Raw genomic sequence first — 26277 nt, forward strand, 5'->3', positions numbered from 1 at the left:
TCTTGAAGAAAGTTATCCCTATAGCTGAACAGAACTGGGCACCAGACCACCCACACCCCCAGAAAGCGGCCGCTCATGCTACAGATCACCCCAGTGGAAAGAAGGGTTGAGAACATTCTTCCCTGGGGGAAGTCACATCTCTGCTAGAAGCGCATCCCCAGCTCAGCAGATCTGGGTGCTTGGGGTTGTCCCGGCTGCCTTCACGTCTGCTGGACACTCAGATTCCACTGTTTACGCCAAATCTGAAGACAGACAAGGGACCGCCCCCTACAAACGACCCCTCCAGTTGGATGCCTCCCCTAAAGACACCGAAAGCACGTGCAGCAAAGGCAAAAACAGACCAGCAGGACTGCATCAGTTTCTGTGCGCCTAAGGAAACAGCCAGTGGAATGTAAAGACAGCTTCCTGGGTGGGAGGAAATATTTGCAAACCAGATTTCTGAAAAGGAGCTGCCCCCCAGAATACTCTCAGGGTTCCCCTTTGCTGTGACTCACCACAAAAGAGATGCTAAGGCTTGTGGGGGCGGGGCGGGGGCGGTTAGCAGACAGGCCCGGCCATCTCCAGGGACGGTGGGTATCCCAAGCTCAGGATCATTCCAAACCCAGGACTCGCCTCCCGGAGGGTCACAGACTCCGCAGCCAGACTGTAGGGAGTGCCTGGCCACTGTCACAACCCCCCAGCCCCTGTGCCTCCCAGTCTTCTTTCCCACAAGCTGGGGTATCACGGTGGCATGACCAGCCATCCTAGTTTTATCTCAGGTCCTATGACCAGGGAAGCCCCTCGGTCCCAGGCAAGTGGAGGTGATTGCTCCCCTAAGCCTTGATCATTCCCGCTAAGAGTTTGGTGCCCAGTTCTGTTCAGCTATAGGGATTAGTGTTATTAAGACTCAACTGTGCCCATATCCTGCACTATTGATGCCCTCATGAAGCTTCGTGATATCCTTGTGAAGTGGGCACGTGATTATCCCCACTGACGGGCTGGGAAACAGGCTCAAAGGAGCTCCTCGACTGGCCTGAAGTCCCATCCGTGGAAAGTGGCTGAGCCTGGACTCACATCAGTTCAGAGACACATTACAACACCTGAAACGGGGCTGCGCCTTGGAATCAGCGAGACGGCTGCCTGCCCGGAGGCAGTCACCAAGGAATTGTCTTTGCACGTTTGTGAATAACCTGGATTATTATCAGTGATCACTGTTATACTCACTTCGGCAGAGATGTGTGCATTTTTTGGGGAGCTCTGTGTGTTGGGTTTAATTGCTGTGTGAAATGTCTCCTGAGATACTGCAGGATGGTTCGGGTTGAAGATGAAAAGTAACTGTACCCAGAAATACCTAGAAATAGTAGTAGGGGGTCCATTTGATATTGATGAAGCAAATTTTGTTGCTGGAGGAACAACCATTGGGTTTCGCAAAGCTACAACTGAGAGAGATGGAGTCCCTCGATTAGACAAAGTTGAGTTAAGGTTACTGCTGAGCTGCATGGAAAAGCATGGTCTGCACCCTTAGTTCTCAAACCTGTGTTTATCAGAATCACGTGGGCAGCTTGTTAGGCCAGATTGCTGGGCCCACCCTAGAGTTTCTGATTCAGTAAGCTGGGGTGGGGCCTGAGAACTTGCCTCTGCAGCAAATTCCTAGGTAAGTCCATTGCTGCTGGCTGGGGACCACACTTTGAAAACCAACAGCTAAATCCCAGAGTAGATGAAACATCTCACCAAGAGGCAGGTGTGGTTGATCAGGTCATCAAAGAGACTTGGCAAGAAGATGGAACTTCAGTTTGTCAGACTCTTTTGCCAGCTTTAAACAAAAGCCACTTAACTCCCCACTACATATTTCAGCTGAGAAGACGGGAAACCATGAGTTTGCTCAAACAGCAAATGCCGATCCACCTGGGTGTTCTTTGCCACACACTGGGATGAGGCTGTCATTGCTCAAGGTGCCCAAGAGCTGCGTGCCAGGAATGTGGGTTTCCTGTCAAATGTTCAGTGAAGCCTCAGAGAACTCATTCGATACATGTAAAATCTCTAAGGAATATCAATATATGTAAAATACCTAAGGAATATGAAAGCAGTGTGTTATCATGTGTTGAATTGACAGCTTTTAAAAATTTATTGTATATAAAATAATGTGACATCTTACGGTCTATAACATCTTAGCTTCAAAGAGAGAGAATGTTTGTTTTAAGAGAAAATATAACTGGCACCTCAGACCTTTGGAGTGGGTATTCCTGCTGCAGGCAAAGCCAAAATAGGGAGTGATGTCAGGCCCGTGTTGATTTAAAGAAGTGTACTTTGTAAATACAATGGAGAAATGTCACAGGTGGTGCCTCCGTGACTGAAGTTTGGGAAGCAGAATATGACATTGGCTCTCAGAATCATCAGGAGGGCCTCTCAGCCTGACAGGTTCACCTGAACAAGCCGCAGAGGCTGTATTTACTCCTGTTTGAAGCCAGATCTCCATGTGACGATTACATATAATAAAGGAAAAAAGAAAATACATATTCCCAAACTGCAAACTGTTAACTTCATTAACAAAGCAGTAAAAACAATTTTAAGAAAAGACATTTGGGACTGCCTGTTTTACCTGTTATAATGACAGATGTTAAAGACAAAGATGATAATGATGTTTGGTCTTCTTTTTATTCTTTTTTCCTCAAAACTTCCGTGAGAATATAGGTTGATTTATGGGTTGGTTGGTCTTAGGAATGCTTGAAGAGTGTTTGTGTTTAGAGAGTATTTGTAGTTTGCCCAGAATTCCTTCAGTCAGCTCCCTTCTGGTTTTTGAAAGGATTTTGTGATAAAGTTTATGAAAGGACAGTACCTAAATGCATTTGGGTGAAGTTAACAGAAAACCTACCTGGTATAAACGATAGGGCATTTCTTGTTTATTTAATGAGTGTGGATTTGAATAGGTTTCAGGGCTCTGGCCCAGCATCTCCCTTTATGGTTACAAAGTGGCTGCCTCAGATCCAGACATCACATCCTCATCAGGCATGTCCAAAGACAGACAGCAGGGGAACCAGGGCAGCAAGAAGGAGTTTTCCTCACCTACCTCTCTTTCCGCCCCCACCTTTTTTTTAAATCAGGGAGAAAATCTTTTCCAGAAGCCCCCGCAGCAGATGTTCTCCAGTGTCTCATTGGCTAGAACAGGGTCGCGTGATCACTCCTAAGCAGCAAGGAACAGTGGGAAGACAATCCAGCCTAATCGTTCTCACAAAGGAATGTAGGCAAAGGGAGTAGCTACTGGGGATTCGTATTATGAAAATTAATAATCATCCTGTCTTTTAGTTTCAGCTCCAGAATTTGTTTTTGAACATGGCTATCAAACGTATCTGCCCACGGAAAGCAACGAAAACCAGACAGCCACTGTCATCTCTCTCCCTGCCAAGTCGCGTGCCAAAAAGCCCACAGCCCCACCGGCTCAGAAGAGGCTTAACTGCTGCTATCCAGGTAGAGGCGACACTGAGTCCTGCTTGTGTAGAGAACGTGACGTTTAACAGGTCCAGGGCTCGAGCTCCTGGATTCCCGACAACTGGGCAAAGCCAGCTGCAAACTGCCCGGCTTAGAAATCAACACCCCAGAATTTCCATCATCACATACAACACACCTCTCACTGTCTCTGGTCACCATGCACTTGGGCTCTAAGACTTTAACAGCCAAGGACCTTTAAATGGGAACAGTGAGAATTTCAGATTACTGTGGCTTTCTCTTGGTGCGACAGCTTAGGACGATATCCAGAAAAATTGTCCCTTACCTACTTTAAAAAAGGAAAACAAAAAAATTTATTTGGAAATAATTTCAGATTTAGGGAAAAGTTGCAAAAGTAGAACAAAAAGTTTCTGAGCACCCTTTTGTTATGGTTCGGTCGCTAAGTCGTGTCTGACTCCTTTCCACCCCGTGGACTGCAGCGTGCTGGGCTTCCCTGTCCTTCCCTGTCTCCTGGAGTTTGTTCAAACTCATGCCCATTGCAGTCGGTGAAGCTAACTAACCTTTCCTCCTCTGCCGGGCCCTTCTTTTCCCTTCAGCCTTTACCTTTCATCTGGATTTCCCAAATATTAACATATTACATTTGCTTTGTTTTTTCTGGTGGTTGGTGGATTAGTCACTTCAGTCCTGTCCAACTCTTTGCAACCCCATGGACTGTAGCCTGCCAGGCTTCTCTGTCCATGGGATTCTCCAGGCAAGAATACTGGAGTGGGTTGCCGTTTCCTCCTCCCGGGGATGTTCCCGATCCAGGAACTGAACTGAGGTCTCCTGCATTGCAGGCAGATTCTTTACCAACTGAGTTACAAGGGAAGCCCTTTTTTTTTCTAAATGTACATATATTTCCCCCAAAGTTGCAGACATGACCTTTACCTCTAAGCACCTTAATACACATTTCCTAAAAACAAGGAAATTCTTTTATATAACCACAGTACAGTCATCCAAATCAGGAAATTAACATTGATAAATGCTGTTATCAAACTGCTGACTTTATCAAGAGTTTGCCAACTGTCTCATTAAAGTTCTCTGTATCAAAAGAAAAATATTTTTCCCTTAGTCCAGGATCCAATTTGTGATCACACACGGCATTTAGTTTTCATGTGTCTCAGTTCAGTTCAGTTCAGTCGCTCAGTCGTGTCGGACTCTTCGCAACCCCATGAATCGCAGCACGCCAGGCCTCCCTGTCCATCACCAACTCCCGGAGTTCACTCAAACTCACATCCATCGAGTCGGTGATGCCATCCAGCCATCTCATCCTCTGTCGTCCCCTTCTCCTTCTGCCCCCAATCCCTCCCAGCATCAAAGTCTTTTCCAGTGAGTCAACTCTTCGCATGAGGTGGCCAAAGTACTGGAGTTTCAGCTTTAGCATCATTCCTTCCAAAGAAATCCCAGGGCTGATCTCCTTCAGAATGGACTGGTTGAATCTCCTTGCAGTCCAAGAGACTCTCAAGAGTCTTCTCCAACACCACAGTTCAAAAGCATCAATTCTTCGGCACTCAGCCTTCTTCACAGTCCAACTCTCACATCCATACATGACCACAGGAAAAACCATAGCCTTGACTAGACGAACCTTTGTTGGCAAAGTAATGTCTCTGCTTTTGAATATGCTGTCTAGGTTGGTCATAACTTTCCTTCCAAGGAGTAAGCGTCTTTTAATTTCATGGCTGCAGTCACCACCTGCAGTGATTTTGGAGCCCAGAAAAATAAAGTCTGACACTGTTTCCACTGTTTCTCCATCTATTGCCCATGAAGTGATGGGACCGGGTGCCATGATCTTCATTTTCTGAATGTTGATCTTTAAGCCAACTTTTTCACTCTCCACTTTCACTTTCATCAAGAGGCTTTTGAGTTCCTCTTCACTTTCTGCCATAAGGGTGGTGTCATCTGCATATCTGAGGTTATTGATATTCCTCCCGGCAATCTTGATTCCAGCTTGTGTTTCTTCCAGTCCAGCGTTTCTCATGATGTACTCTGCATAGAAGTTAAATAAACAGGGTGACAATATACAGCCTTGACATACTCCTTTTCCTATTTGGAACCAGTCTGTTGTTCCATGTCCAGTTCTAACTGTTGCTTCCTGACCTGCATATAGGTTTCTCAAGAGGCAGGTCAGGTGATCTGATATTCCCATCTGTTTCAGAATTTTCTACAGTTTATTGTGATCCATACAGTCAAAGGCTTTGGCATAGTCAATAAAGCAGAAATAGATGTTTTTCTGGAACTCTCTTGCTTTTTCATGATCCAGCGGATGTTGGCAATTTGATCTCTGGTTCCTCTGCCTTTTCTAAAACCAGCTTGAACATCTGGAAGTTCACGGTTCACGTATTGCTGAAGCCTGGCTTGGAGAATTTTGAGCATTACTTTATTAGTGTGTGAGATGAGTGCAATTGTGCAGTAGTTTGAGCATTCTTTGGCATTGCCTTTCTTTGGGATTGGAATGAAAACTGACCTTTTCCAGTCCTGTGGCCACTGCTGAATTTTCCAAATTTGCTAGCATATTGAGTGCAGCACTTTCACAGCATCATCTTTCAGGATTTGAAATAGCTCAAGTGAAATTCCGTCACCTCCACTAGCTTTGTTCATAGTGATGCTTTCTAAGGCCCACTTGACTTCACATTCCAGGATGTCTGGCTCTAGGTGAGTGATCATACCATCGTGATTATCTTGGTCGTGAAGATCTTTTTTGTACAGTTCTGTGTATTCTTGCCACATCTTCTTAATATCTTCTGCCTCTGTTAGGTCCATACCATTTCTGTCCTTTATCGAGCCCATCTTTGCATGAAATGTTCCCTTGGTATCTCTAATTTTCTTGAAGAGATCTCTAGTCTTTCCCATTCTGTTGTTTTCCTCTATTTCTTTGCATTGATCACTGAGGAAGGCTTTCTTATCTCTCCTTGCTATTCTTTGGAACTCTGCATTCAGATGGGTATATCTTTCCTTTTCTCCTTTGCTTTTGGCTTCTCTTCTTTTCACAGCTATTTGTAAGGCCTCCCCAGACAGCCATTTTGCTTTTTGCATTTCTTTTCCATGGGGATGGTCTTGATCCCTGTCTCCTATACAGTGTCACGAACCTCATTCCATAGCTAATCAGGCACTCTATCTATCAGATCTAGGCCCTTAAATCTATTTCTCACTTCCACTGTATAATCATATGGGATTTGATTTAGGTCATTCCTAAATGGTCTAGTGGTTTTCCCTAGTTTCTTCAATTTACGTCTGAATTTGGCAATAAGGAGTTCATGATCTGAGCCACAGTCAGCTCCTGGTCTTGTTTTTGCTGACTGTATAGAGCTTCTCCATCTTTGGCTGCAAAGAATATAATCAATCTGATTTCGGTGTTGACCATCTGGTGATGTCCATGTGTAGAGTCGTCTCTTGTGTTGTTGGAAGAGGGTGTTTGCTATGACCAGTGCGTTCTCTTGGCAAAACTATTAGCCTTTGCCCTGCTTCATTCCGTATTCCAAGGCCAAATTTGCCTGTTACTCCAGGTGTTTCTTGACTTCCTACTTTTGCATTCCAGTCCCCTATAATGAAAAGGACATCTTTTTGGGGTGTTAGTTCCAGAAGGTCTTGTAGGTCTTCATAGAACCATTCAACTTCAGCTTCTTCAGTGTTACTGGTTGGGGCATAGACTTGGATTACTGTGATGTTGAATGGTTTGCCTTGAAAACGAACAGAGATCATTCTGTTGTTTTTGAGATTGCATCCAAGTACTGCATTTCGGACTCTTTTGTCGACCATGATGGCTACTCCATTTCTTCTGAGGGATTCCTGCCCGCAGCAGTAGATATAATGGTCATCTGAGTTAAATTCATCCATTCCAGTCCATTTCAGTTCGCTGATTCCTAGAATGTTGACGTTCACTCTTGCCATCTCTTGTTTGACCACTTCCAATTTGCCTTGATTCATGGACCTGACATTCCAGGTTCCTATGCAATATTGCTCTTTATAGCGTCGGACCTTGCTTCTATCACCAGTCACATCCTCACCTGAGAATTGTTTTTGCTTTGGCTCCATCCCTTCATTCTTTCTGGAGTTATTTCTCCAGTGATCTCCAGTAGCATATTGGGCACCTACCGACCTGGGGAGTTCCCCTTTCAGTATCCTATCATTTTGCCTTTTCATACTGTTCATGGGGTTCTCAAGGCAAGAATACTGAAGTGGTTTGCCATTCCTTTCTCCAATGGACCACATTCTGTCAGATCTTTCCACCATGACCCGCCCGTCTTGGGTGGCCCCACGGGCGTGGCTTAGTTTCATTGAGTTAGACAAGGCTGTGGTCCTAGTGTGATTAGATTGACTCGTTTCCTGTGAGTATGGTTTCAGTGTGTCTGCCCTCTGATGCCCTCTTGCAACACATACTGTCTTACTTGGCTTTCTCTTACCTTGGACGAGCGGCATCTGCTCACCGCCGCCCCTCCTGACCTTGAACGTGGAGTAGCTCCTCTAGGCCCTCCTGCGCCCGTGCAGCCGCCACTCCTGGGACATGGGTCTTTAGTTTCCTTTAATCTAAGCTTTTGTCTTTCATGAACTTGATAGTTTTGCAAAGTAACAGGCCAGTTATCACATAAAATGTTCATCGCTTTGGGTTGTCTGATTAGACTTAGGTGCAGCAGTTTGAGTAGGACGCACGGAAGTGGTGTTATGCGCTTCCTGATACCTGGTGTCAGGATTCACACTGACGCTGCTGGTCCTGTTACCTGGTATTAATGTTCGTCCGTTGGTTAAGGAAGTTGCTTCGCTGTTTCTCCGTTCTAAAGTAAATGTTTCCCTCTGTCATTGATCTTTCCTTGCCTTTTTAAGGTTGCCAGTTCAAGACTGCCTATGGTATGAAGGACATGGAGCGTCATTTAAAAATCCATACTGGTAAGTGGTCACACACATCCCTCCTCTGCTGGGAGCTGGGGGTCCAGACAAGTCAAACACGTGATATGACACAGACCTCACTGGTCATCACGGGAATGCAACACAAATGAAATAAAAACAAGACGCTGTTTCTACACATGATTTTGGCAGAAAATGTTTAGAGCAAGAAAGCTCAGTGCTAGAGTCGATATGAGCAAACTTAGGAGTGGAAATGTGAACAGGTATGGGCATTTTGAAAATTGACCTGCCAGAATTAATTACAGTTTAAATGTACCTGCTCTTCTCACCTGGAGGAGAATATCTTGTAAGCATATGTGTATATGGTGTGTGTGTAATGACTGGAAAACAGAGCAAGTAGGGGGAGAACAGTAACTTTTCACTTAGGTATCTTTACACTGTGTCACTGGATGGACACCTGAGTGTGTTGTTTTTGCAGTTTCCAAGGGGAAATTTGACAAAAACTATTTTCAAGGGAGAAAAAAAGACTGATGCATGGAAAAAGAAAACCACGATGATTTCTGGTGATTTAATTTTCTTTAATGTATCATTTTTGTGTCTCCCAGACTTTACACATGGAGAAGGAATTGCTTTTAGGCTATTTTTAACAAAGTATTAGATGCTTATAAGTCAAATGATATAGTCATGTATAAATTCAATGAGGATCCATGTATATAAGGGAGGGACACTGAAATTTGTCTTGGGCATCACTAATTGCCCAAAATCTGCTACTTAGCCTCAGATAAAGTATCTATAAGGTAAAATGAAGAAGATAAAATATCCAGCAGTTATCTCAGATATTCCTTGGCCACAGGTCTAATCAGCCTCACAGCATCTTGTCATTTGAATTTCGTCAAGTTATCAGACTCTGAAATTATTATGTTTCAGGTATTGGTAAGCATTCTCAATGTACCAAGCAATACTCTCTCCTGGTGGGTTTCCTATGTTGAAGTTCCATCAGTCACATATAGCATATATTCATCACTGCAAGAGGAAAGTGCTATCATGACTTACGAAAATTAGGGAAATATTATAAAGTATAAGTGAGGACAGTGGCCTGAAGTTCACTGCTGCAGATCCTCAGGGAGCGTCCTCTCCTCCCGGTTAACCAGGCTTGGGCTTGTAAGGTGGTTTCTGTATAACTGCACGTCTCCATTAACACATTCAAGTCGGGGTGCTGACAATGCCCTTGCCTTAGAAGAGGGTGTGGCCAGGATCAACGGGAGCAGGACTCTGCCAGCAGAGCTGGCCAGAAACCACCCGCCTGGCTCCACCACTGTCCAGCATCAGAGTACGCAGCATGGCACCCACAGCTGTAGCAGCTGACAATAACGAGAAGTGATGGTTGCTGGATTTTCTGACATGAACATTTTTAATAATCAAATTATAATCTTTAATACACTTCTGTAGATGTATTCTTAAATCCCAGATGTTTATTCTATGAAGATAGTGATGACCTTTGACTGACAATTGACTTTAGCACTTAGCTATTTAGGATTTGGTCAAAATATGTGTTTGGTATGTAAAAAGTGAAAATCCTGACTCACTGCCTGCTTCATATCTGATACATGCCCAAAAGTCATCAGTCTTTATAGTCCAGCGTGTCTCATTCTTGAATTTTGGCATGCCTATACTGGGCTTGCTGTGCTTAGTCGCTCAGTCGTGTTTGACTCTTTGCATCCCCATGGACTGCAGCCCACCAGGCTCCTCTGTCCATGGGATTCTCCAGGCAAGAACACTGGAGTGGGCTGCCATGCCCTCCTCCAGGGGATCTTCCTGACCCAGGGATCGAACCCAGGTCTCCCACATTGCAGGCAGATTCTTTACCATCTGAGCCACCAGGGAAGCCCATACTGGGCTTTAGCAGACACAAAACGTACTTTTTCCATTTCTTATGAAGTTGATATCGTAGACACTATCACTGCAGCTTGCTGTTTCTCCCTCAACGCCGGAGATCTTTCCACATCCATATGTGTATGTTTCCACTTCATTCTTTCAATGGCCAAGTAGGAAATTGGTTCATTAATTTACAGTACATCCATACAGTGAAATACTTCACCCTTAACAATTACGTTCTAGAAATTTAATGATATGAACATGATTGAAATTATTTCAAGTATAAGAAAGTAGTCAATAATAGGGAGACAGTGTTGCATTTGGCTAAGAAGGCAAGGCCATCCTGGATTCTAATCCAAGTTGAGAGGGTTAAGTAAAATCTTTGAGAGACACAGTACCATTCAAAAATAAGTATTTAAATTGATATTGGCCAGGAAGGCTTTTGTACCCCAAAATGTACACACACACATACAAAAGTCATCAGAAAAATATACATCAAAAAATTGGCAGGTGTTCAAGGGTGGCAGGGCTTCCCTGATAGCTCAGTTGATAAAGAATCCACCTGCAATGCAGAAGACCCCAGTTCAATTCCTGGGTCAGAAAGATCCTCTGGAGAAGGCATAGGCTAACCACTCCAGTATTCCTGGGCTTCCCTTATGGCTCAGCTGGTAAAGAATCCACCTGCAATGCGGGAGACCTGGATTCAGTCCCTGGGTTAGGAAGATCCCCTGGAGAAGGGAAAGGCTACCCACTCCAGTACTCTGGCCTGGAGAATTCCATGGACTGTATAGTATAGTCCATGAGGTCGCAGAATGGAACACAACTGAGCGACTTTCACTTTCACTTCACTTTCAAGGGTGGCAAGATGACAGGTGTGTTAGTGAATACAGATTAAGCTGCTGTAACAGAGACGCTCGGATGCCAGCTCACACACGGTAGGGGTCTGTGTCCGTCTCGCATAACTGTCCAGAGGTCAGCGGGTGGTCTAGGCAGATAGGCAGCAAGTTCTGGGAGGTCATCTGAGGGCTGAAGTTCCCTCTAGTGTCGGTGCGTTGGGCACATATCCACCCTCTGCAGCCGTCATGGCCTCACGTGTTTGTTCACTTCCCCGTCTTGGTAACCGCTGGCAAGACAGCTGGAAAGAGAAAAAGTAAAAGTCAAGCAATTTCCTTTTACGAAAGGAACACGTTTACCTTCTCTGCCGTTTGATTCATGATGACTTTATCGCAGAATCACCCCTGGCTGCAAGTGAGGCTGAGAAATGTATTCTTAGGCTGGTCAGCCATGAGCTCAGAGACTTAGTTTTAGGCTGTGTCTGTTATGAAAAAGAAAAAAGAACAAGTGGGTATAAAAGACAATGTTTCTCATTTTTACTTAGCTGCACTTTAAAATTTGAGCTATTTTTAATTGATAAGGAATTCATATTCACTGTCAGAAAAATTAGAAAATCCTAATAAACAAAATAGAAGCAGTTCCCCGTCTCCCAAGATGCCAGCTCTTTGCCAGCTATCCATCCAGCTTTCTTCATTATTATTGTTTCTTTGTTTGACTGCACTGGGTCTTGGCTGCGGCCTGTGGGATCTAGTTCCTTCACCAACGATTGAGGCCTGGCCCCTTGCGTCGGGAGTGCAGTCACCGCGGCTGAACCACTAGGGGAGCCCCATCTAGTTTTACTTTTAAATTGGAGTATATTTGCTTTACCATCTTCTTTTAGTTTCTGCTGTACCACAAAGTGAATCAGCTATGTGTGTATATATATTTAAGCATATATATATAATATACATATCCCCTCCCCCTTGAACCTCCTTCCCTCCCCGCCACCCACCCTCTAGGTCATCACGCAGCACCAAGCTGAGCTCCCTGCGCTGTACAGCAGCTCCCCACCAGCTGTCTATTGGCAACTAAAACCCATCCGTCTAGTTTGGGGGGGAGTTTCAAAACATTCTTGGGCGACTCTGCCTTACTCTTTTCTTAAGGCCGCGGGAAGTAAGCCTTTTTCCTTTCTCATTTGCTCCCTGCTGCCGCACGCGCTTGTCTGAAGGCGACAAGCCCCACAAGTGTGAAGTCTGCGGCAAGTGCTTCAGCCGGAAGGACAAGCTGAAGACCCACACGCGCTGCCACACGGGCGTGAAGCCCTACAAGTGCAAGAGCTGCGACTACGCGGCCGCTGACAGCAGCAGCCTCAACAAGCACCTGCGCATCCACTCGGACGAGCGGCCCTTCAAGTGCCAGCTCTGCCCCTACGCCAGCCGCAACTCCAGCCAGCTCACCGTGCACCTGCGCTCCCACACGGGTAAGTCCCCCGTGCGGCCCTCGCCCTGCGCGCCCGCCGGCCTGGCGCTCAGGACCGGCGCCTTCTGGTGCCGAGTCACGACCTCGGGCAGGGAACTGGCGCCAGCTCACCCCCCGCTGTGCCGTCTTGCTCGTCATCGGCTCGGCAGCATCTTTCTCTGTACAACAGGGGAGAACAGCCAAGTTCCAGCTTTATGCATTTCTTTAGTAACTCAGCCACTAGTATTTAATCAAGAAGGTGCTCTAAATGAAATAGAGATATAAAATGCCTGTTTAGTAAATGTCTGCACAACATGTGGTTAGACATTTCAATGATTTTTTAAAGAATGCTCATCACTTCATCATGGGACGGCTTGATGGAAAAACTCAGCAGAGTAGGTAACTTAACAAATTACGTACGTTTTCCTTTTAGCAAGTGTGTGTCTGTTAGCTTTTGATTCACTGACGCTGTGTAACCACCACCAAATCTCAGTGGCATTTTATGTTAGTAAAAGCACTCATTGCTCACATACTTCAGGTCAGCAGGCGGTTGGCTAGACATTCCATTGATCTTGGCCGGGCTTAATCACGTATGTGGGAAAGGCCAGGTGTCCACGGACCTTGGCTGGGCATCTGCCGGCTGTCCCCCTGCTTTGGCTAGGGCCGTCTGGCTCTGTCCACGTATGTCATGGCCTCCTTCTGGGACCAGTGGGCTACTCCAAGCTTGTCCTTCTCAGGACGATGGCAGACAAAACAAGCATGCCCCTACGTGTAAGCTCGTTGCAAGCCTCTGCTTGCATCCCGTTGGCTAAAGTCAGTTACCTGATTGGACCTGGTATCAAGGGGTGGGCTGAGCTCACCCACAGTGGAGGGTCATCAAAGGTTACATGGCGAAGGCCGTTTTCACACCAACCAGAGTTCACTCCACCATCATCCACTTCTCTCTGACATGCAGGTGCATTCTTGCTCTCCCCAGACCCCCACAAGTCACATCTAATCATAGAATCAGCTTTACAGACCAGGATCCTATAATCTCCATCAGGTACAGATATGGCCTCTCTTGACCTAGAGCCTTTTGCATTTGAAATAGAAAGACAAGTTGTCTGTCCCCACACTCCCAAACATCGCAGTGAAACAGTCAGAATACTGAGAATAATCCTGCCATTCCAAGGGGAGGAACGGGAGGCACTTGGCAGTCACTGGTCCACAGACTTCTGAACTCTCTCGGGAAAGGTGCTTCCAGGTCCCCCCACTCTGAGGACAGGGAGTGTTTCTTGAGTAAGCGTTGGCCCAGCTGCCTGGCTTTGGGCTCTGTCCCCTGCAGCGTCCTGTGCTGGCCTTCCTTCTCCACTTCTGAAAAGGAGTGGAAACGTACTTTTGAGAAACTTTCTCCACCTGCTTCCATCCTAGAGAAACTTGGGATCTTTCTGGATTTTATTTTACTCTAGACTGGTGACGTCGTTGCTAGTAGAGCTGCCTTAAAAACGCTGTACATCTCCTGTGTATCTGTGTGCCTCTAGACTGGTGACGTCGTTGCTAGTAGAGCTGCCTTAAAAACACTGTGCATCTCCTGTGTATCTGTGGCCAGAAGCCACACCCGTACTCCTCTTGGAGACTTGCCTTTCTTCTAAACCTAATTCTAGACCCTTTGGGCATGTAGCCTTCTGGAGGTTGAAACCAGTGAGACTTTTGGGAATCCTTGTCCAGCTGAGAGGACTCAGCCGGCAGCAGCTTTATTCGTCTGGAGATTTCAACCAGGAACCTTACGCTCTCACCCCTCTTTCCTCATTTGTCCTTCCCTCGGAGATCAGCTCCCTGGATATGATCTTTGTCCCCAGGCTTTTGTCTTACTTTGAAAATCTTTTGCTGGTTGGAGACGAGAAGCTTCATCCAGACCAGCACATCTCTGGCTTTCTAGATTGTCTCTAAATTCCGTCTTGAAATGGCCTGTCCTTGTTCGAGTTTGTCTCTTTCCTGTGGGACCTCATCAGACACAGCTTGTAAGATACTTTCACTGTTCTGCTTAGAACTGATCTCTCTGCTCAAGTCCAAACTTCAGTGGGTACACTTTCTATCTTCTGAGTCACAACAGGCGGCAGTTTTACCAAACGTTCGCCGTTCAGTGCTGGCCATTGCCACTGTTCCCTGCTTCTGCCCGCCGCCCAGGCCCACAGTCAGCGCTACGTATTTCAGTTTCCTGTTAAGGCAGCGCTGTGCTTCTGGATGCTGATACATGTATCAGCTATCTAATGTCACAGTGACGCTGTGTAACAAAAGGCCCCAGAAAACCTCCGTGGGTGCAGCAGCGTGCCTTCCCTGTGCATGTTTGGGGATCAGCTGAGTGTCACTGGGTCAACCCTGCTGGTCTTCGTTGGGCTCACTTACAGATCTGAGAATCTGCCGGCTGTGGGCTGGGCGTCCAGTGGCCTTGGCTGCAGCAGTGCAGCTCTGCTCCGCCTCTGTCACCCTGCTTCTGGGACCAGTGGGCAAGGACAGGATTGACCCTCTCAGGCAGTGGGTGACAGAGGTGCAAGTGGGCAAAGCCTAATTCACGGGCCCTGGTTCAAGGCCTACTCGCATCAAGTCTAGTTGGCACACCATCCGCCAAACCCAGTGACATGATTGAGGCTATCCTCTGGGGGTCATGGAAGGTCACCCTGCCCCTGCCGGGAGAGCCTGCATAACCACATACCTGGAAGAGGCCGTGGCTGCAGAGACGGCTAGGAGGTGGGGACCTCTGGGGACATTAAGATACTATAGCAAGTTAAGACGTTGGCATGACTGGTGGCCATTTGATTTTCTTCAGAAGTCTCTCCCACCTGAGTTAGGGGACCTGAAGGATGCATTTACAAAAGTGGGTCAGAGTCAACTTAGGAGGGAAAGCTTGCCGTTTATAGTAGCATATTTAAGTGGATCTAGAAAAGGTATATTTTCTAAAAATTTAACTGTATGCCACTTACGCAGTGTCTCCATGGAACATTCATTTCCCTTTTATAAATCTGTGGCACTTGTAAATTTTTATAAGTTGTAAGATTAATAGGAGTTTGTTTTTACCTTTTCATCTCTTGGATCAGCTACCTTGTCTTAGCAGCAACCTGAACTCAAGAAAGCTCTGTCAGCTTAAATACGTCAGTTGCTTATCCATTGAGCACCATTCATTGAGTCCCACCAGGCACCAGATACTGTGGGGACCAGGTAGTGGGCAGGAACGATCGTAGTCATTAGCTTTGAGAATTTCTGGTCCTGTGGGACTGGTACTAACATTTCTGCCTCATTTAAGAAATTAATTTACGGTTAAAAGGAAAAGGACTTCCCTGGTAGCTCAGCTCGTGAAGAATCCGCCTGCAATGCAGGAGACTGGATTCTATCCCTGGGTCAGGAAGATCCCCCAGAGGAGGGCATGGCTACCCACTCCAGTATTCTTGCCTGGAGAATTCCATGAACAGAGGAGCCTGGCAGGCTTCGGTCCACAGGGTTGCAAAGAGTCGGACATGACTGAGCGACTTTCACTTTCACTTTAAAAGGAAAAAGAAGAAAATATAAAAATTTTTTTAAAAAGGAAAAAGATGATGAAGAGATTTAAAGCCTCTGTTTTCATGTCAGAAAGTGCTGTCAAGCTCTGCAACTCAGCTATGAGATTTGGTTACCTGGTTTTTCCAGGTTTGACCTTTGCTGGTTGCTTTGAAAAAAAAAAAAAAAAATGGCAAACAGATGGTCACTAGTTGGGGCAATGATGTAATTGGAATGCCTAGTAGAACATTCTGGAGCAACAGCTCTTCCTCTGAATTCACAGACACCTCCACCCCGAGGTCCATGAGTAGAATTTAGGAGGTCCGTGAACTTGGATGAGGGAGAAAATTACATCTTCATTCTCACTGATCTTACTGGATGTGATGTGTCCTTCAGTTCTGAACATGGGCATCCAATCTGATTACAGTATGTGTGACCTTGTCGAAAGAAGTCACAGATCTTTTTATTGCAAGTATTTTTGATAGATCAAAATATAGTTTACTTTCTTCTCTATTTAGAAATTATTGTAGTCCCTAGACCCGCCACTGGGGCTTGTCACTTCATGCTCCAATAAAGCACACACATTGCCAAATCACAGATTTTTTTCTTTCAATTTTTGATAACTTCAGTACAATTAGTTTCCCTTGTCTTCCTATTGCTTTTTATTTTAGTCTACCTTGTGCATTTCAGACTTCCCTGGTGGCTCAGATGGTAAAGCGTCTGTCTACAATGCGGGAGACCCGGGTTCGAGCCCTGGGTTGGGAAGATCCCCTGGAGAAGGAAATGGCAATCCACTCCAGTACTATTGCCTGGAAACTCCCATGGACAGAGGAGCCTGGTAGGCTATAGTCTATGGGGTCGCAAAGAGTCGGACTCGACTGAGCGACTTCACTTCCCTTTGTGCATTTAAACGTCGTCCTGAGAAAGGGTCCACGGATTTCACTGCCAAACGGGGGCCCATGGCATGAAAAGGGTTACGAACAACATTCTAAGGCAGAAGTCAGCAAACTTTTTCTTTTCTAATGGTTTTATACATTTATTTATGGCTGTGATGGGCCTTTGTTGCTGCATGTGGGCCTTCCCTCGATGCAGTAAGTAGGGGCCACCCCGCAGTCGGGGTGCACTGGCTCCCACTGCCGTGGCGTCTCCCAGCATGGAGCGCGGGCTCTAGGGCGCAAGGGCCCAGCAGTCACAGCACACAGGGCTACTTGCTCCAAGGCATGTGACATCTCCCAGACCAGGGACCGAACCAGCATCTCCTGCCTTGGCAGGCGGACTGTCTACCACCGAGCTACCAGGGAAGCCCAGCAAACTTTTCCATAAAGAGCCAGATAGTTAATACTGTAGGCTTTGTGGGCAATACATTGTCTGTCACAGTTACTCATCCCTGCTGCTGCGGTACGAAAGCAATCATCAACAACACATTATCGGACGGACGCGACTGTGGTACAATAAAACTTTATTTACAGAAGTGAACTGTGGGCCGGATTTGGCCCATAGTCCGTATAGCTTACCATTCCTTGTTCGAGAGTTTTGTGTGAATGGCCTTAGTGGCACTGTAGTCATGCAAAGCGTTGTTTGGTTTGGAGCATCTTCATTTTCTCAAAGCTTGTTTAATCTGCTCCCCCCCATTGTCGAGCATCTCACGACGATGTTATAGGTCTTGTACCAAAAAGCTGGAACACAATCCCAGTCTTTTAAGTTTATGGTAAGAAAGCCTTGGTCGTATGTACAGATAATCACCCAGCACCTGAAAATACCAGCTGGAACCCGAGCTCTGCCGCATGCCACCCAGTGACTGAAGCAGTGATGTAGCCCCTCTAGGCCTCAGTCTTCTCATTCGTAAATAGTGCTGAGAATATCATTGACGGTGGTCCCCACCTCATGGGAATGTCGGGATCTTCAGATGAGACCATTCTTGTGGAATGCTCAGCAGGGCACCTGCCTTCCCAGAAGCCACCGAAGACTCTTAGCTGCTGTTTCTCTTGCTCAAACAGCATTGCAATGGGTGGGCTCACCAATTTGCTTCAGTTATCAGACAATTGGGACTTGGCATTCACTGAGGAAATAAATTTGGAATATCCATGTCCTTTCAGATGTTTGCAATTGCGCTTTTCCTGTTCATCTTTCACCGAACATGAATCTTAAAAAAAAAAAAAATCAAGCAGCTGGATTTTGTAACTCCAAGAGTAAAGAACGCAGCTGGCGATGTGGGATAAATAAGTTGCACGCAATAAACACATCTTTAATGATAAAAATCTACATGAAGTATAAGCGGGGCGTCTCAATCACTGTAAAAAGGATATTCTGATGAGTGAGCACGGAGCTGACTGATTTGAAAATGTACCCTTGAATCTGTTACAACACGTAACTCAATCAGAATCAACGGATTATGCAAAATTATTCAACTGTGAACGGTTCCATAGCAGAGCGAGCACAATAACCGTAGGAAGAGCTAGCCTGATTGTTTTAAAGGATACACTGAGTGTATTCACAAATCTCATTTTACGGGGGACGATTAAGCAGCTTGATTTTCAGTCTCCATTTTCTTTCCGGGTATTATGATGGCGGTGGTGGGAAAGTTTGGGGAAAGGAAAGAAGTCCCGGACCCCTCTTTTTTTTTTTTTTTTTCCTCCCAGGGGCTGCTAGGAGCTGCAGTTAGAAGGTCTCCACCCGCCCGCCTCGGTTTACGCGGGTTTCTGGTGTGTGCTTCGGGGGGATCCGCTGTGGGTGTTGCCTGCCTGTTCTTATCGAAACTCACCTTGTGTTGACAGGGGACGCCCCCTTCCAGTGCTGGCTCTGTAGCGCCAAGTTCAAAATCAGCTCGGACTTGAAAAGGCACATGCGCGTGCACTCGGGGGAGAAGCCTTTCAAGTGCGAGTTCTGCAGTGTCCGCTGCACCATGAAGGGGAACCTCAAGTCGCACATCCGCATCAAGCACAGCGGGAACAGCTTCAAGTGTCCGCACTGCGACTTCCTGGGGGACAGCAAGGCCACGCTCCGCAAGCACAGCCGGCTGCACCAGGCCGAGCACCCCGAGAAGTGCCCCGACTGCAGCTACTCGTGCCCCAGCAAGGCCGCCCTGCGCGTGCACAGCCGCGTGCACTGCCCCGACCGGCCCTTCAAGTGCAGCCACTGCAGCTTCGACACCAAGCAGCCCAGCAACCTGGCCAAGCACGTGAAGAAGTTCCACGGCGACGCGCTCAAGAGCGAGGCGGCGGAGCGGAGAGATGTGGGCAGGTCGAGCGGCCGCCAGGCGGCCAAGCTGGACGCCAAGAAGACCTTCCACTGCGACCGCTGCGACGCCTCGTTCATGCGCGAGGACTCGCTCCGCAGCCACAAGCGGCAGCACAGTGAGTACGGCGACGGCAAGGGCGCCGACGTGACGGTGCTGCAGTTCCAGGTGGACGCCGGCAAGCCGCCCGCCGCGCCCCTGGCCGTGGGGCACCTCCAGGTGCCCCTCCCGCCCACCCCGGCGCCCCAGTTCAGCGAGGGCAGGGTCAAAATCATCGTCGGCCACCAAGTGCCCCAGGCCAGCACCATCGTCCAGGCGGCGGCGGCCGCCGTGAACATCGTGCAGCCCACCTTGGTGGCGCCGAACCCCGAGGAGCTGCGGGGCAACAGCCGGCTGCAGATCCTCCGCCAGGTCAACCTGATCGCGCCCCCTCCGCCCTCTGGCTGCTCCAGCGAGGCCGCGGCGCTCCCCCAGCCGGCTGTCCTGCTGACCACCCACGACCAGACGGAGGGCGCCACTCTGCACCAGACCCTCATCCCCACCACCCCGGGCGGCCCCCAGGAAGGCTCTGGCAACCAGACTTTCATCACCAGCTCGGGCATCACGTGCACTGACTTCGAAGGCCTGAACGCCCTGATTCAGGAGGGGGCCGCCGAAGTGACCGTGGTCAGCGACGGAGGCCAGAGCATCGCAGTGGCCACCACGGCGCCGCCCATATTCTCCACGTCCCAGCAAGAGCTCCCCAAGCAGACTTACTCCATCATCCAAGGAGGTGCCCACCCAGCCCTGCTCTGTCCCGCGGATTCCATCCCAGACTAGAGCTTATAAAACAAGAGAAAGGGGGGAAAGGGGAGTGACACAAGAAAGAAGTCAGAGAATTCTGTGAGAGCTTTGCCTTTACTGTTTTCAAGGGCTGTTGTGAAAAACGCCTCGCCCCCATAATAAATTGCAATTTTATACTGCTCACTGTAATTTTTTTACGCTGTGATGATTTTGAGACCTCTGAATCACCATATTGTAACTGCTGTAGAGTCTTCAGTGATACCAACATGATCCCATTTAGGGATTGGAATGAAATGAGTAGTGAATACATCTGTTCGCTTCCAACTTAATTTCCCAACTTTAATAAAGGATTTTTCCATCTCATTAAATTTGTGTAGTAGATGGTACTTCTCAGCCTGTTGGAAGCTTCCATTCTGAAATCCCCCAAGTGTTTGGGGTAATCAATCATGTTCTAATACATGGATACAAATCTGTTGGCATGAAGGACCATTTTCTACATAATGCTACATGGATATTTGACTAAAACAGCTTGGTGCAAATGAGGGGGGGAAAGGAAAGGTTTCCTAATAAGTTGATACATGATTCAAACATAACAAATGTTAATGATCTTTAGAGTCACCGTATGATTTGGGTTATTGGGGGGTGTGTTATATAATTAAAGAGAACTTGAAGAAGCAAAGATTCTTAGTCCTCTCTCATGAGTAGTATGTAAGCGTCTTACCTTCTTCACAGTCAAATATGTGTGGTGCCTAAAGTGACCCAAATATCGTTTTTATTTTAAAACTTCAGAGTGACGAACCTGACATTTCTGTTTAGATGCTAATATAATGCAAGTTTCTGTTAGCCTTTAGGACAATTTTCGAGGATACTGTTGCGTTAGATATTAATATACATGCAGTCCCAGGGATCAGACAAACGAGATTGGAAAAGCATCTATGTTTTTCCGAAGTGTGGGCTGTACAGAGAAGAAAATTCAAATTTTACTATTTTGAATTGAAATTCTGTGTGATCAGTAGGTGGCGCCAGAGAGTAGTCTCAAGTCTCCGTACTTCAAAGACCGGAGGCTTCCCTGGGTCTCAGGGAAGGTAAAGGCTCAGACGGTAAAGAATCCACCTGCAATGCGGGAGACCCGAGTTCGATCCCTGGATCGGGAAGATCCCCTGGCGAAGGGGAGGGCTACCCACGCCAGTATTCTTGCCTGAAGAATTTCAGACAAAGGAGCCTCGAGGGCTACATATGGATGGGATCGCAGAGTGGGACACAACTGAGCAAATAACACGTTCACTTTCAAAAACCTGAATTAGGGTCTTCATCTCTGATTTCCAGCTTCTAGCATTATCTCCAACTCAGGATGGGCTCTTAATAAACCCTACATGAATGAAACATGCTGTCACAGAGCATCAGCACGGATTGGTCAGGAGGGGAGGTTACACTTGGGAGAGAAGCGTATTTAAAGTGAGAGAACATTTTAGGTACATTTACCAGTTTGTAATAACACACTAAGAAACTATGCAAAATGGAGATGCCAGAAACCTTAAGGGTTGCCTGTTAGAAAGCCAGCTTTCCGTAAGACACACAGAGTTCAAGCTGGGTTTTGTCTTCTATTTTTGACCCCTTCTATTTGAACACAGTCTTGATAATTCATATATCTTCTTTGCCAGAATTTATTTTCATATCAGCAATAGTAATAATGCATCATTAACTGTGGTTTGATAAGAAATCAAAACAACTTGCAGTTTACTCTTAGTATTTTGGTTATTTTTTCACTTTAGGGTTATTACTTGCAGCTCTTTGAGAAAATATTCAGCCCCTAAATTCCAACTGGGAAACTCTCACGAACCTATGTTCTACATGGTTCTTTTTCCCAGTGTGCCCCTTGTTTCAACTTTTAAATGATATTTTTCCTGCTTATAAATGTTATATAGTCAAGGTAGAAAATATGGGAACCATGTTACAACTCTTCCTCCAACATACAAACGGGTTATGTCCTGATAAAGCCATTGTTAAGTTGAAAATATTACTTAAGTCGAAAATATCATTAAGTCAAAAATTCATTTAATGCAGCTAATCTACCAAACACAGCTTAGCTTCACCTACCTTAAACATGCTCAGAACATTTACATTAGCCGACAGCTGGGCTAGTACAAAGCCCAAGAAAACCTGTTTTGTAGCAGGATATGGAATATCTCATGTAATGTATTGACTGCAGAAACTGACAGTCATGGGATGTAGGGATACAGAATGGCTGTAGGTATACCACTGTTCATCTGTGGGATCCCACGGCTGAGTCACTGCCACTGCCCAGCATTGGGAGAGATGGTCAGACTGCAGAGTGCTAGCCAGGAAAAGAGCGAAATTCAAAGTACGGTTCCATTGAATGCATATTGCTTTCGTACCATCAAAAAGTTAAAAAATTGTAAGTTGAGCCATCGTATAAATTGGGGACCATTTGCATATATATTAAGAAAAATTCAAAGACACAATTTTTACTCCCAGATGTAAAAATTGTGACCATTTTGCTGTACTTTCTTCTCATCTCTATTTTCTGTGCTCGTGTGTGTTTCCTGCTCTGGTTGCAGAGCCGGGGTTGAATTGAGCACGCTGGTTTCTCTTTATATACTGTACTTGTCTTCATACCATTATATCTCCACAGAGCTGCGGCTCTCCATTTATACATGTAAGGCACATACACATACATGCACATACACACACGTGCATATTTGGATTTTTTTAACAAACTACAACAGGAAAACTTGTTCTTCATGACAAACTATATATAGAGCTGAACAAAAATCAAGACCATGACCTCCAGCCTGTTCTTACCCCACCCAAGGTAAGTGAGTTCTCTAACCAGGAGAGGTTTGTCCTTATTTTTGTAGTATGGCACTGTCTACATTTCTCTCTGCTGTGAAAAATGAAAGTGTTAGGCGTTCAGTCGTGTCTGACTCTGTGTGACCCCATGGACTGTAGCCCACCAGGCTCCTCTGTCCATGGGATTCTCCAGGCAAGAATACTGAAGGGGGTTGCCATTCCCTACTCCAGGGGATCTTCCCCACCGGGGAATCGAACCCAGATCTCCAGATACTTTACTGTCTGAGCCCAGTAAAGGTCGTTCCTTATTTTTGTAGTGTCACACTGTGTACATTTCCTTCTACCTGGCTCTTACTGTCCCACTTACTAACAGTACCGTGTGTCAGGACAGCAACACCTAACTGTTTTTAAGCAAAAGGTAGAGTGTGAATTACCATGTTGTAAACACCTACCTCCACATTCGTGGATATTTGGGTTGTTTGGGGGTTTGTCTCCCATCACAAACTGCCATAGTAAATGTCTTGCATAATCCCTCGTGTTCGTTTGTGCTTTCTTTTCTTTCTGTAGGTTAGATTTCTCAGAGTGAGTGTCAGTGAGTTTCTGTAGTTTGCATTTGCGTAGATTCAGATGACTTTTTCAAAATGATAGTCTCACTGGGATATGAGCCCCGGCCATCACCAACCTCGGGTGTTACTGATCTTTTGAGGTTTAGTCGATCTGACGTGTGAAAATGGCAATCAGGACTCTGCATTCCCCGAGTTTGTGCTTTGGTCTGCCTCTCCCTGATGCCTCCGCGTAGGCTTCTGATTATTTGCATTTTTCTTACCTATGAACTTTAAACTCACACTCTCTCATTTTTCTCCTTGGGTTGTTGGGCACCTGGGACATGAACCCCATGTCTGTCACATGGATACCCTTTTTCACTGTACATTCCTGTGAAACTTTCCAATTTTTTTCTGTAATGTTCTATTTGGATTTTATATCTCAACCTGATATATTTTGGTACTATGGACTTTGCAAAAGGAAAAAAAAAAACATTCATTTCACTCTAAATTTTCAAATCTGTACTATGTAATTCCACTTAGTCTCTTAAAATTATTTAGAATCTTCAGTATTTTTTTGGTCTAACAGCTTTCTGATTACCTTTTTTGGTTTGTTTGTTTGTGGGGTTTTGTGAAAGGTTTTTGGGGTTTTTTGTCTGACTTTTGCTTTTGTTGTCGTTATTGGGTTTGGGTTTTTTGGGTTCTGTTTGTTTGCTTGTTTGTTTTTGGTATTTTCAGTTTTCTCCTTAGGTAGTCTGCCAAGAGTTTATCTTGTTTATGTAAAAGTAAAGCTTTTGCTTTTATTTATTCTTTCTCTACTCCTCCTCCATTTTATTCACTTAAGCATTTATCTTTATTTCAGTATTGTCTTTATTAATTCTTTCCCCTGTTTTTCTTTCAGTTTATTTTATTAGTCTAATTTCCTGTATTAAGTTCAGCCTTATTTTCAGCCTTTAATAGTAAAAGCATTTAAACCTATATATTTTCCAGTATGACTTAAAGATCATTTTTTTCAAAGTTTTAAAATCATGACTGTCATACAAATATAAAGTGAACAGGCATTAGCAATTTTATTTAATTCATTAAGTAATGAAGGAGTCAGTAAGATGTTACAACAGGTTCCAAGGAGAATTCAATGAATGAACACTTAAACAGGCAATCAGGAATACTGAAGTGAGTTCACAGACAGATGCAAAATTGATCAATGTCTACAGGGCAACCACCAGCTGCATTCCACCCACAAAGTCTGTTTGCATTCTTACATGTTTTTTGCATTATCGTATGTTTCTGTAACTCACAAAGTTGTGAAATATCTCAAAAACACTGACAGGCGTTGACCCCTATAGAATTAGGGAATCCCAGGCCTGGGATCTCTCAGGACCAGCCAGTAATCTTTGCCTATTTCCAAGTCTTTCAGAAATTTTCTTGACATCCATATCTCTACAGATTTTTATATGAAGTGTCTTTTCAAAAATTTCTGATTCTTTGTTATTCCAGTTTCAGGGTTGGTTGGTTGGTTTGGTGGGTCAGGGGGATAAAACCCAAGAGGTTTATTTCTTATTTTTTTAAGTAAGTACAATTTGTGAAACTACATTTTGGGTTTTGATATTAATGTTTTGATCTGAGAATATGACCTGTAAAATATGTGCTTTTGGTAATTTATTAGTTTTCTTTATGGCCATGCACATGACCAATTTTTGTAAATGTATGATGGAGATCTATGAATTAAGCATGTTGATTTTGTTATTCAGATTTTCTGAATCCCTCAGTTTTTGTCTATTTGGTAAACTTTGAAATAAGTATTTTTAAACCTTTCACTATCATTATGTTTTTTTATCAAGCTTTTCTTGTATTGCTATGTTTTATTCTATTTTGTCACATGTTGTTTGATGCATATAATTTTGTGGCTGTGATGTGTTCTTTGTCAATTTTACAATTTATCCGTTATGTCTGATCTTTCCATTTGAAAGCTTTTGGCCTTAAATTATACTTCATTTTGTGACAATATTCTAAGACTTATTTTATATTTTATTTGCTCAGATCATCTTTGCCCACTCTGTGGTTTAATATCTTTCTTTAATAGCATCTCTTTGTCTTTGGTTGGAGAATTCAAACTGTTTGCATTTATCATAGTAACATATTCCTAGTATTATTCATTTCTGTCTTATTTAATATTTACCACTTATTAAACTTTGTGATTTTCTTCTTTTCCCTTTCTAGCTTTTCACTTTGTTCTCAATAGTTCTTAAATATGTCTCCATTCTGCTAATAGTTACTTTCTAAACTTTAGTGATTATTCTTAAATTGCTTCCTCTACTGTTATATCAAATATAAATATTCACCAGGCACCAACCTTTCATTAAGAATCTGCGTCCTCCTAAGAGCAGACTGTCGGACCACATCTCTTTCTACACCCCCCTCCCCAGATCCTGGGTTTTGCTGAGATAGCTTCTGGATTGTTTACTTCCAGGCTTTTGTTAAATTTTACCCTACAAAATGTCCCTAGGTTACAATTCCCAAATTACCATCACCCACTGCTGCTGCTGCTAAGTCGCTTCAGTCGTGTCCAACTCTGCGTGACCCCATAGACGACAGCCCACCAGGCTCCCCCAGCCCTGGGATTCTCCAGGCAAGAACACTGGCATGGGGTGCCATTTCCTTCATCCACTGAGATATAATAAAAGTTACAACGTTCATTATTCACCATAGTGCCTTATACTCTTTTTCCTGTATTTCATGTCTTTACTCTGATTTTTATCCTTATTCCATTAATCTCCTGAGTATATTCCTCAAAAAGGTCACATAGGTTGGTATTTCTTTTGTCCTGGCAGAGGAATAATACCTTTGGACAGAGGGTTCTTTTAAGTCGTCTTTAAAATCTGTTCTCATGGAGATGAAAAGTTTGATACTGATCTGATCCAGTGACCTGCAAAACTGAGACAGAATGGC

At 45.1% G+C, this 26277-nt stretch overlaps 1 protein-coding gene across 5 annotated transcripts in view; it reads left to right on the forward strand.

Annotated features, from left to right (window-relative positions):
• ZFP64 (ZFP64 zinc finger protein) overlaps nucleotides 1-26277 on the forward strand; it is an 80827-nt gene that overhangs the window by 14168 nt on the left and 40382 nt on the right. For 3 of the 5 annotated variants that reach the window (XM_070381018.1, XM_070381020.1, XM_070381019.1), the window contains 4 exons: nucleotides 3283-3444; nucleotides 8281-8343; nucleotides 12218-12469; nucleotides 18732-25335. In XM_070381018.1, the coding sequence (XP_070237119.1) occupies nucleotides 3283-3444; nucleotides 8281-8343; nucleotides 12218-12469; nucleotides 18732-20011 (1757 nt within the window). In that variant the 3' untranslated portion in view covers nucleotides 20012-25335. Of the gene's footprint in view, nucleotides 1-3282; nucleotides 3445-8280; nucleotides 8344-12217; nucleotides 12470-18731; nucleotides 25336-26277 lie in introns of those variants that run through there. The other 2 variants (XM_070381021.1, XM_070381022.1) reach the window with 1 other exon arrangement.

Source organism: Bos mutus, chromosome 13, assembly GCF_027580195.1.
Source record: "Bos mutus isolate GX-2022 chromosome 13, NWIPB_WYAK_1.1, whole genome shotgun sequence".
NCBI lineage: Eukaryota > Metazoa > Chordata > Mammalia > Artiodactyla > Bovidae > Bos > Bos mutus.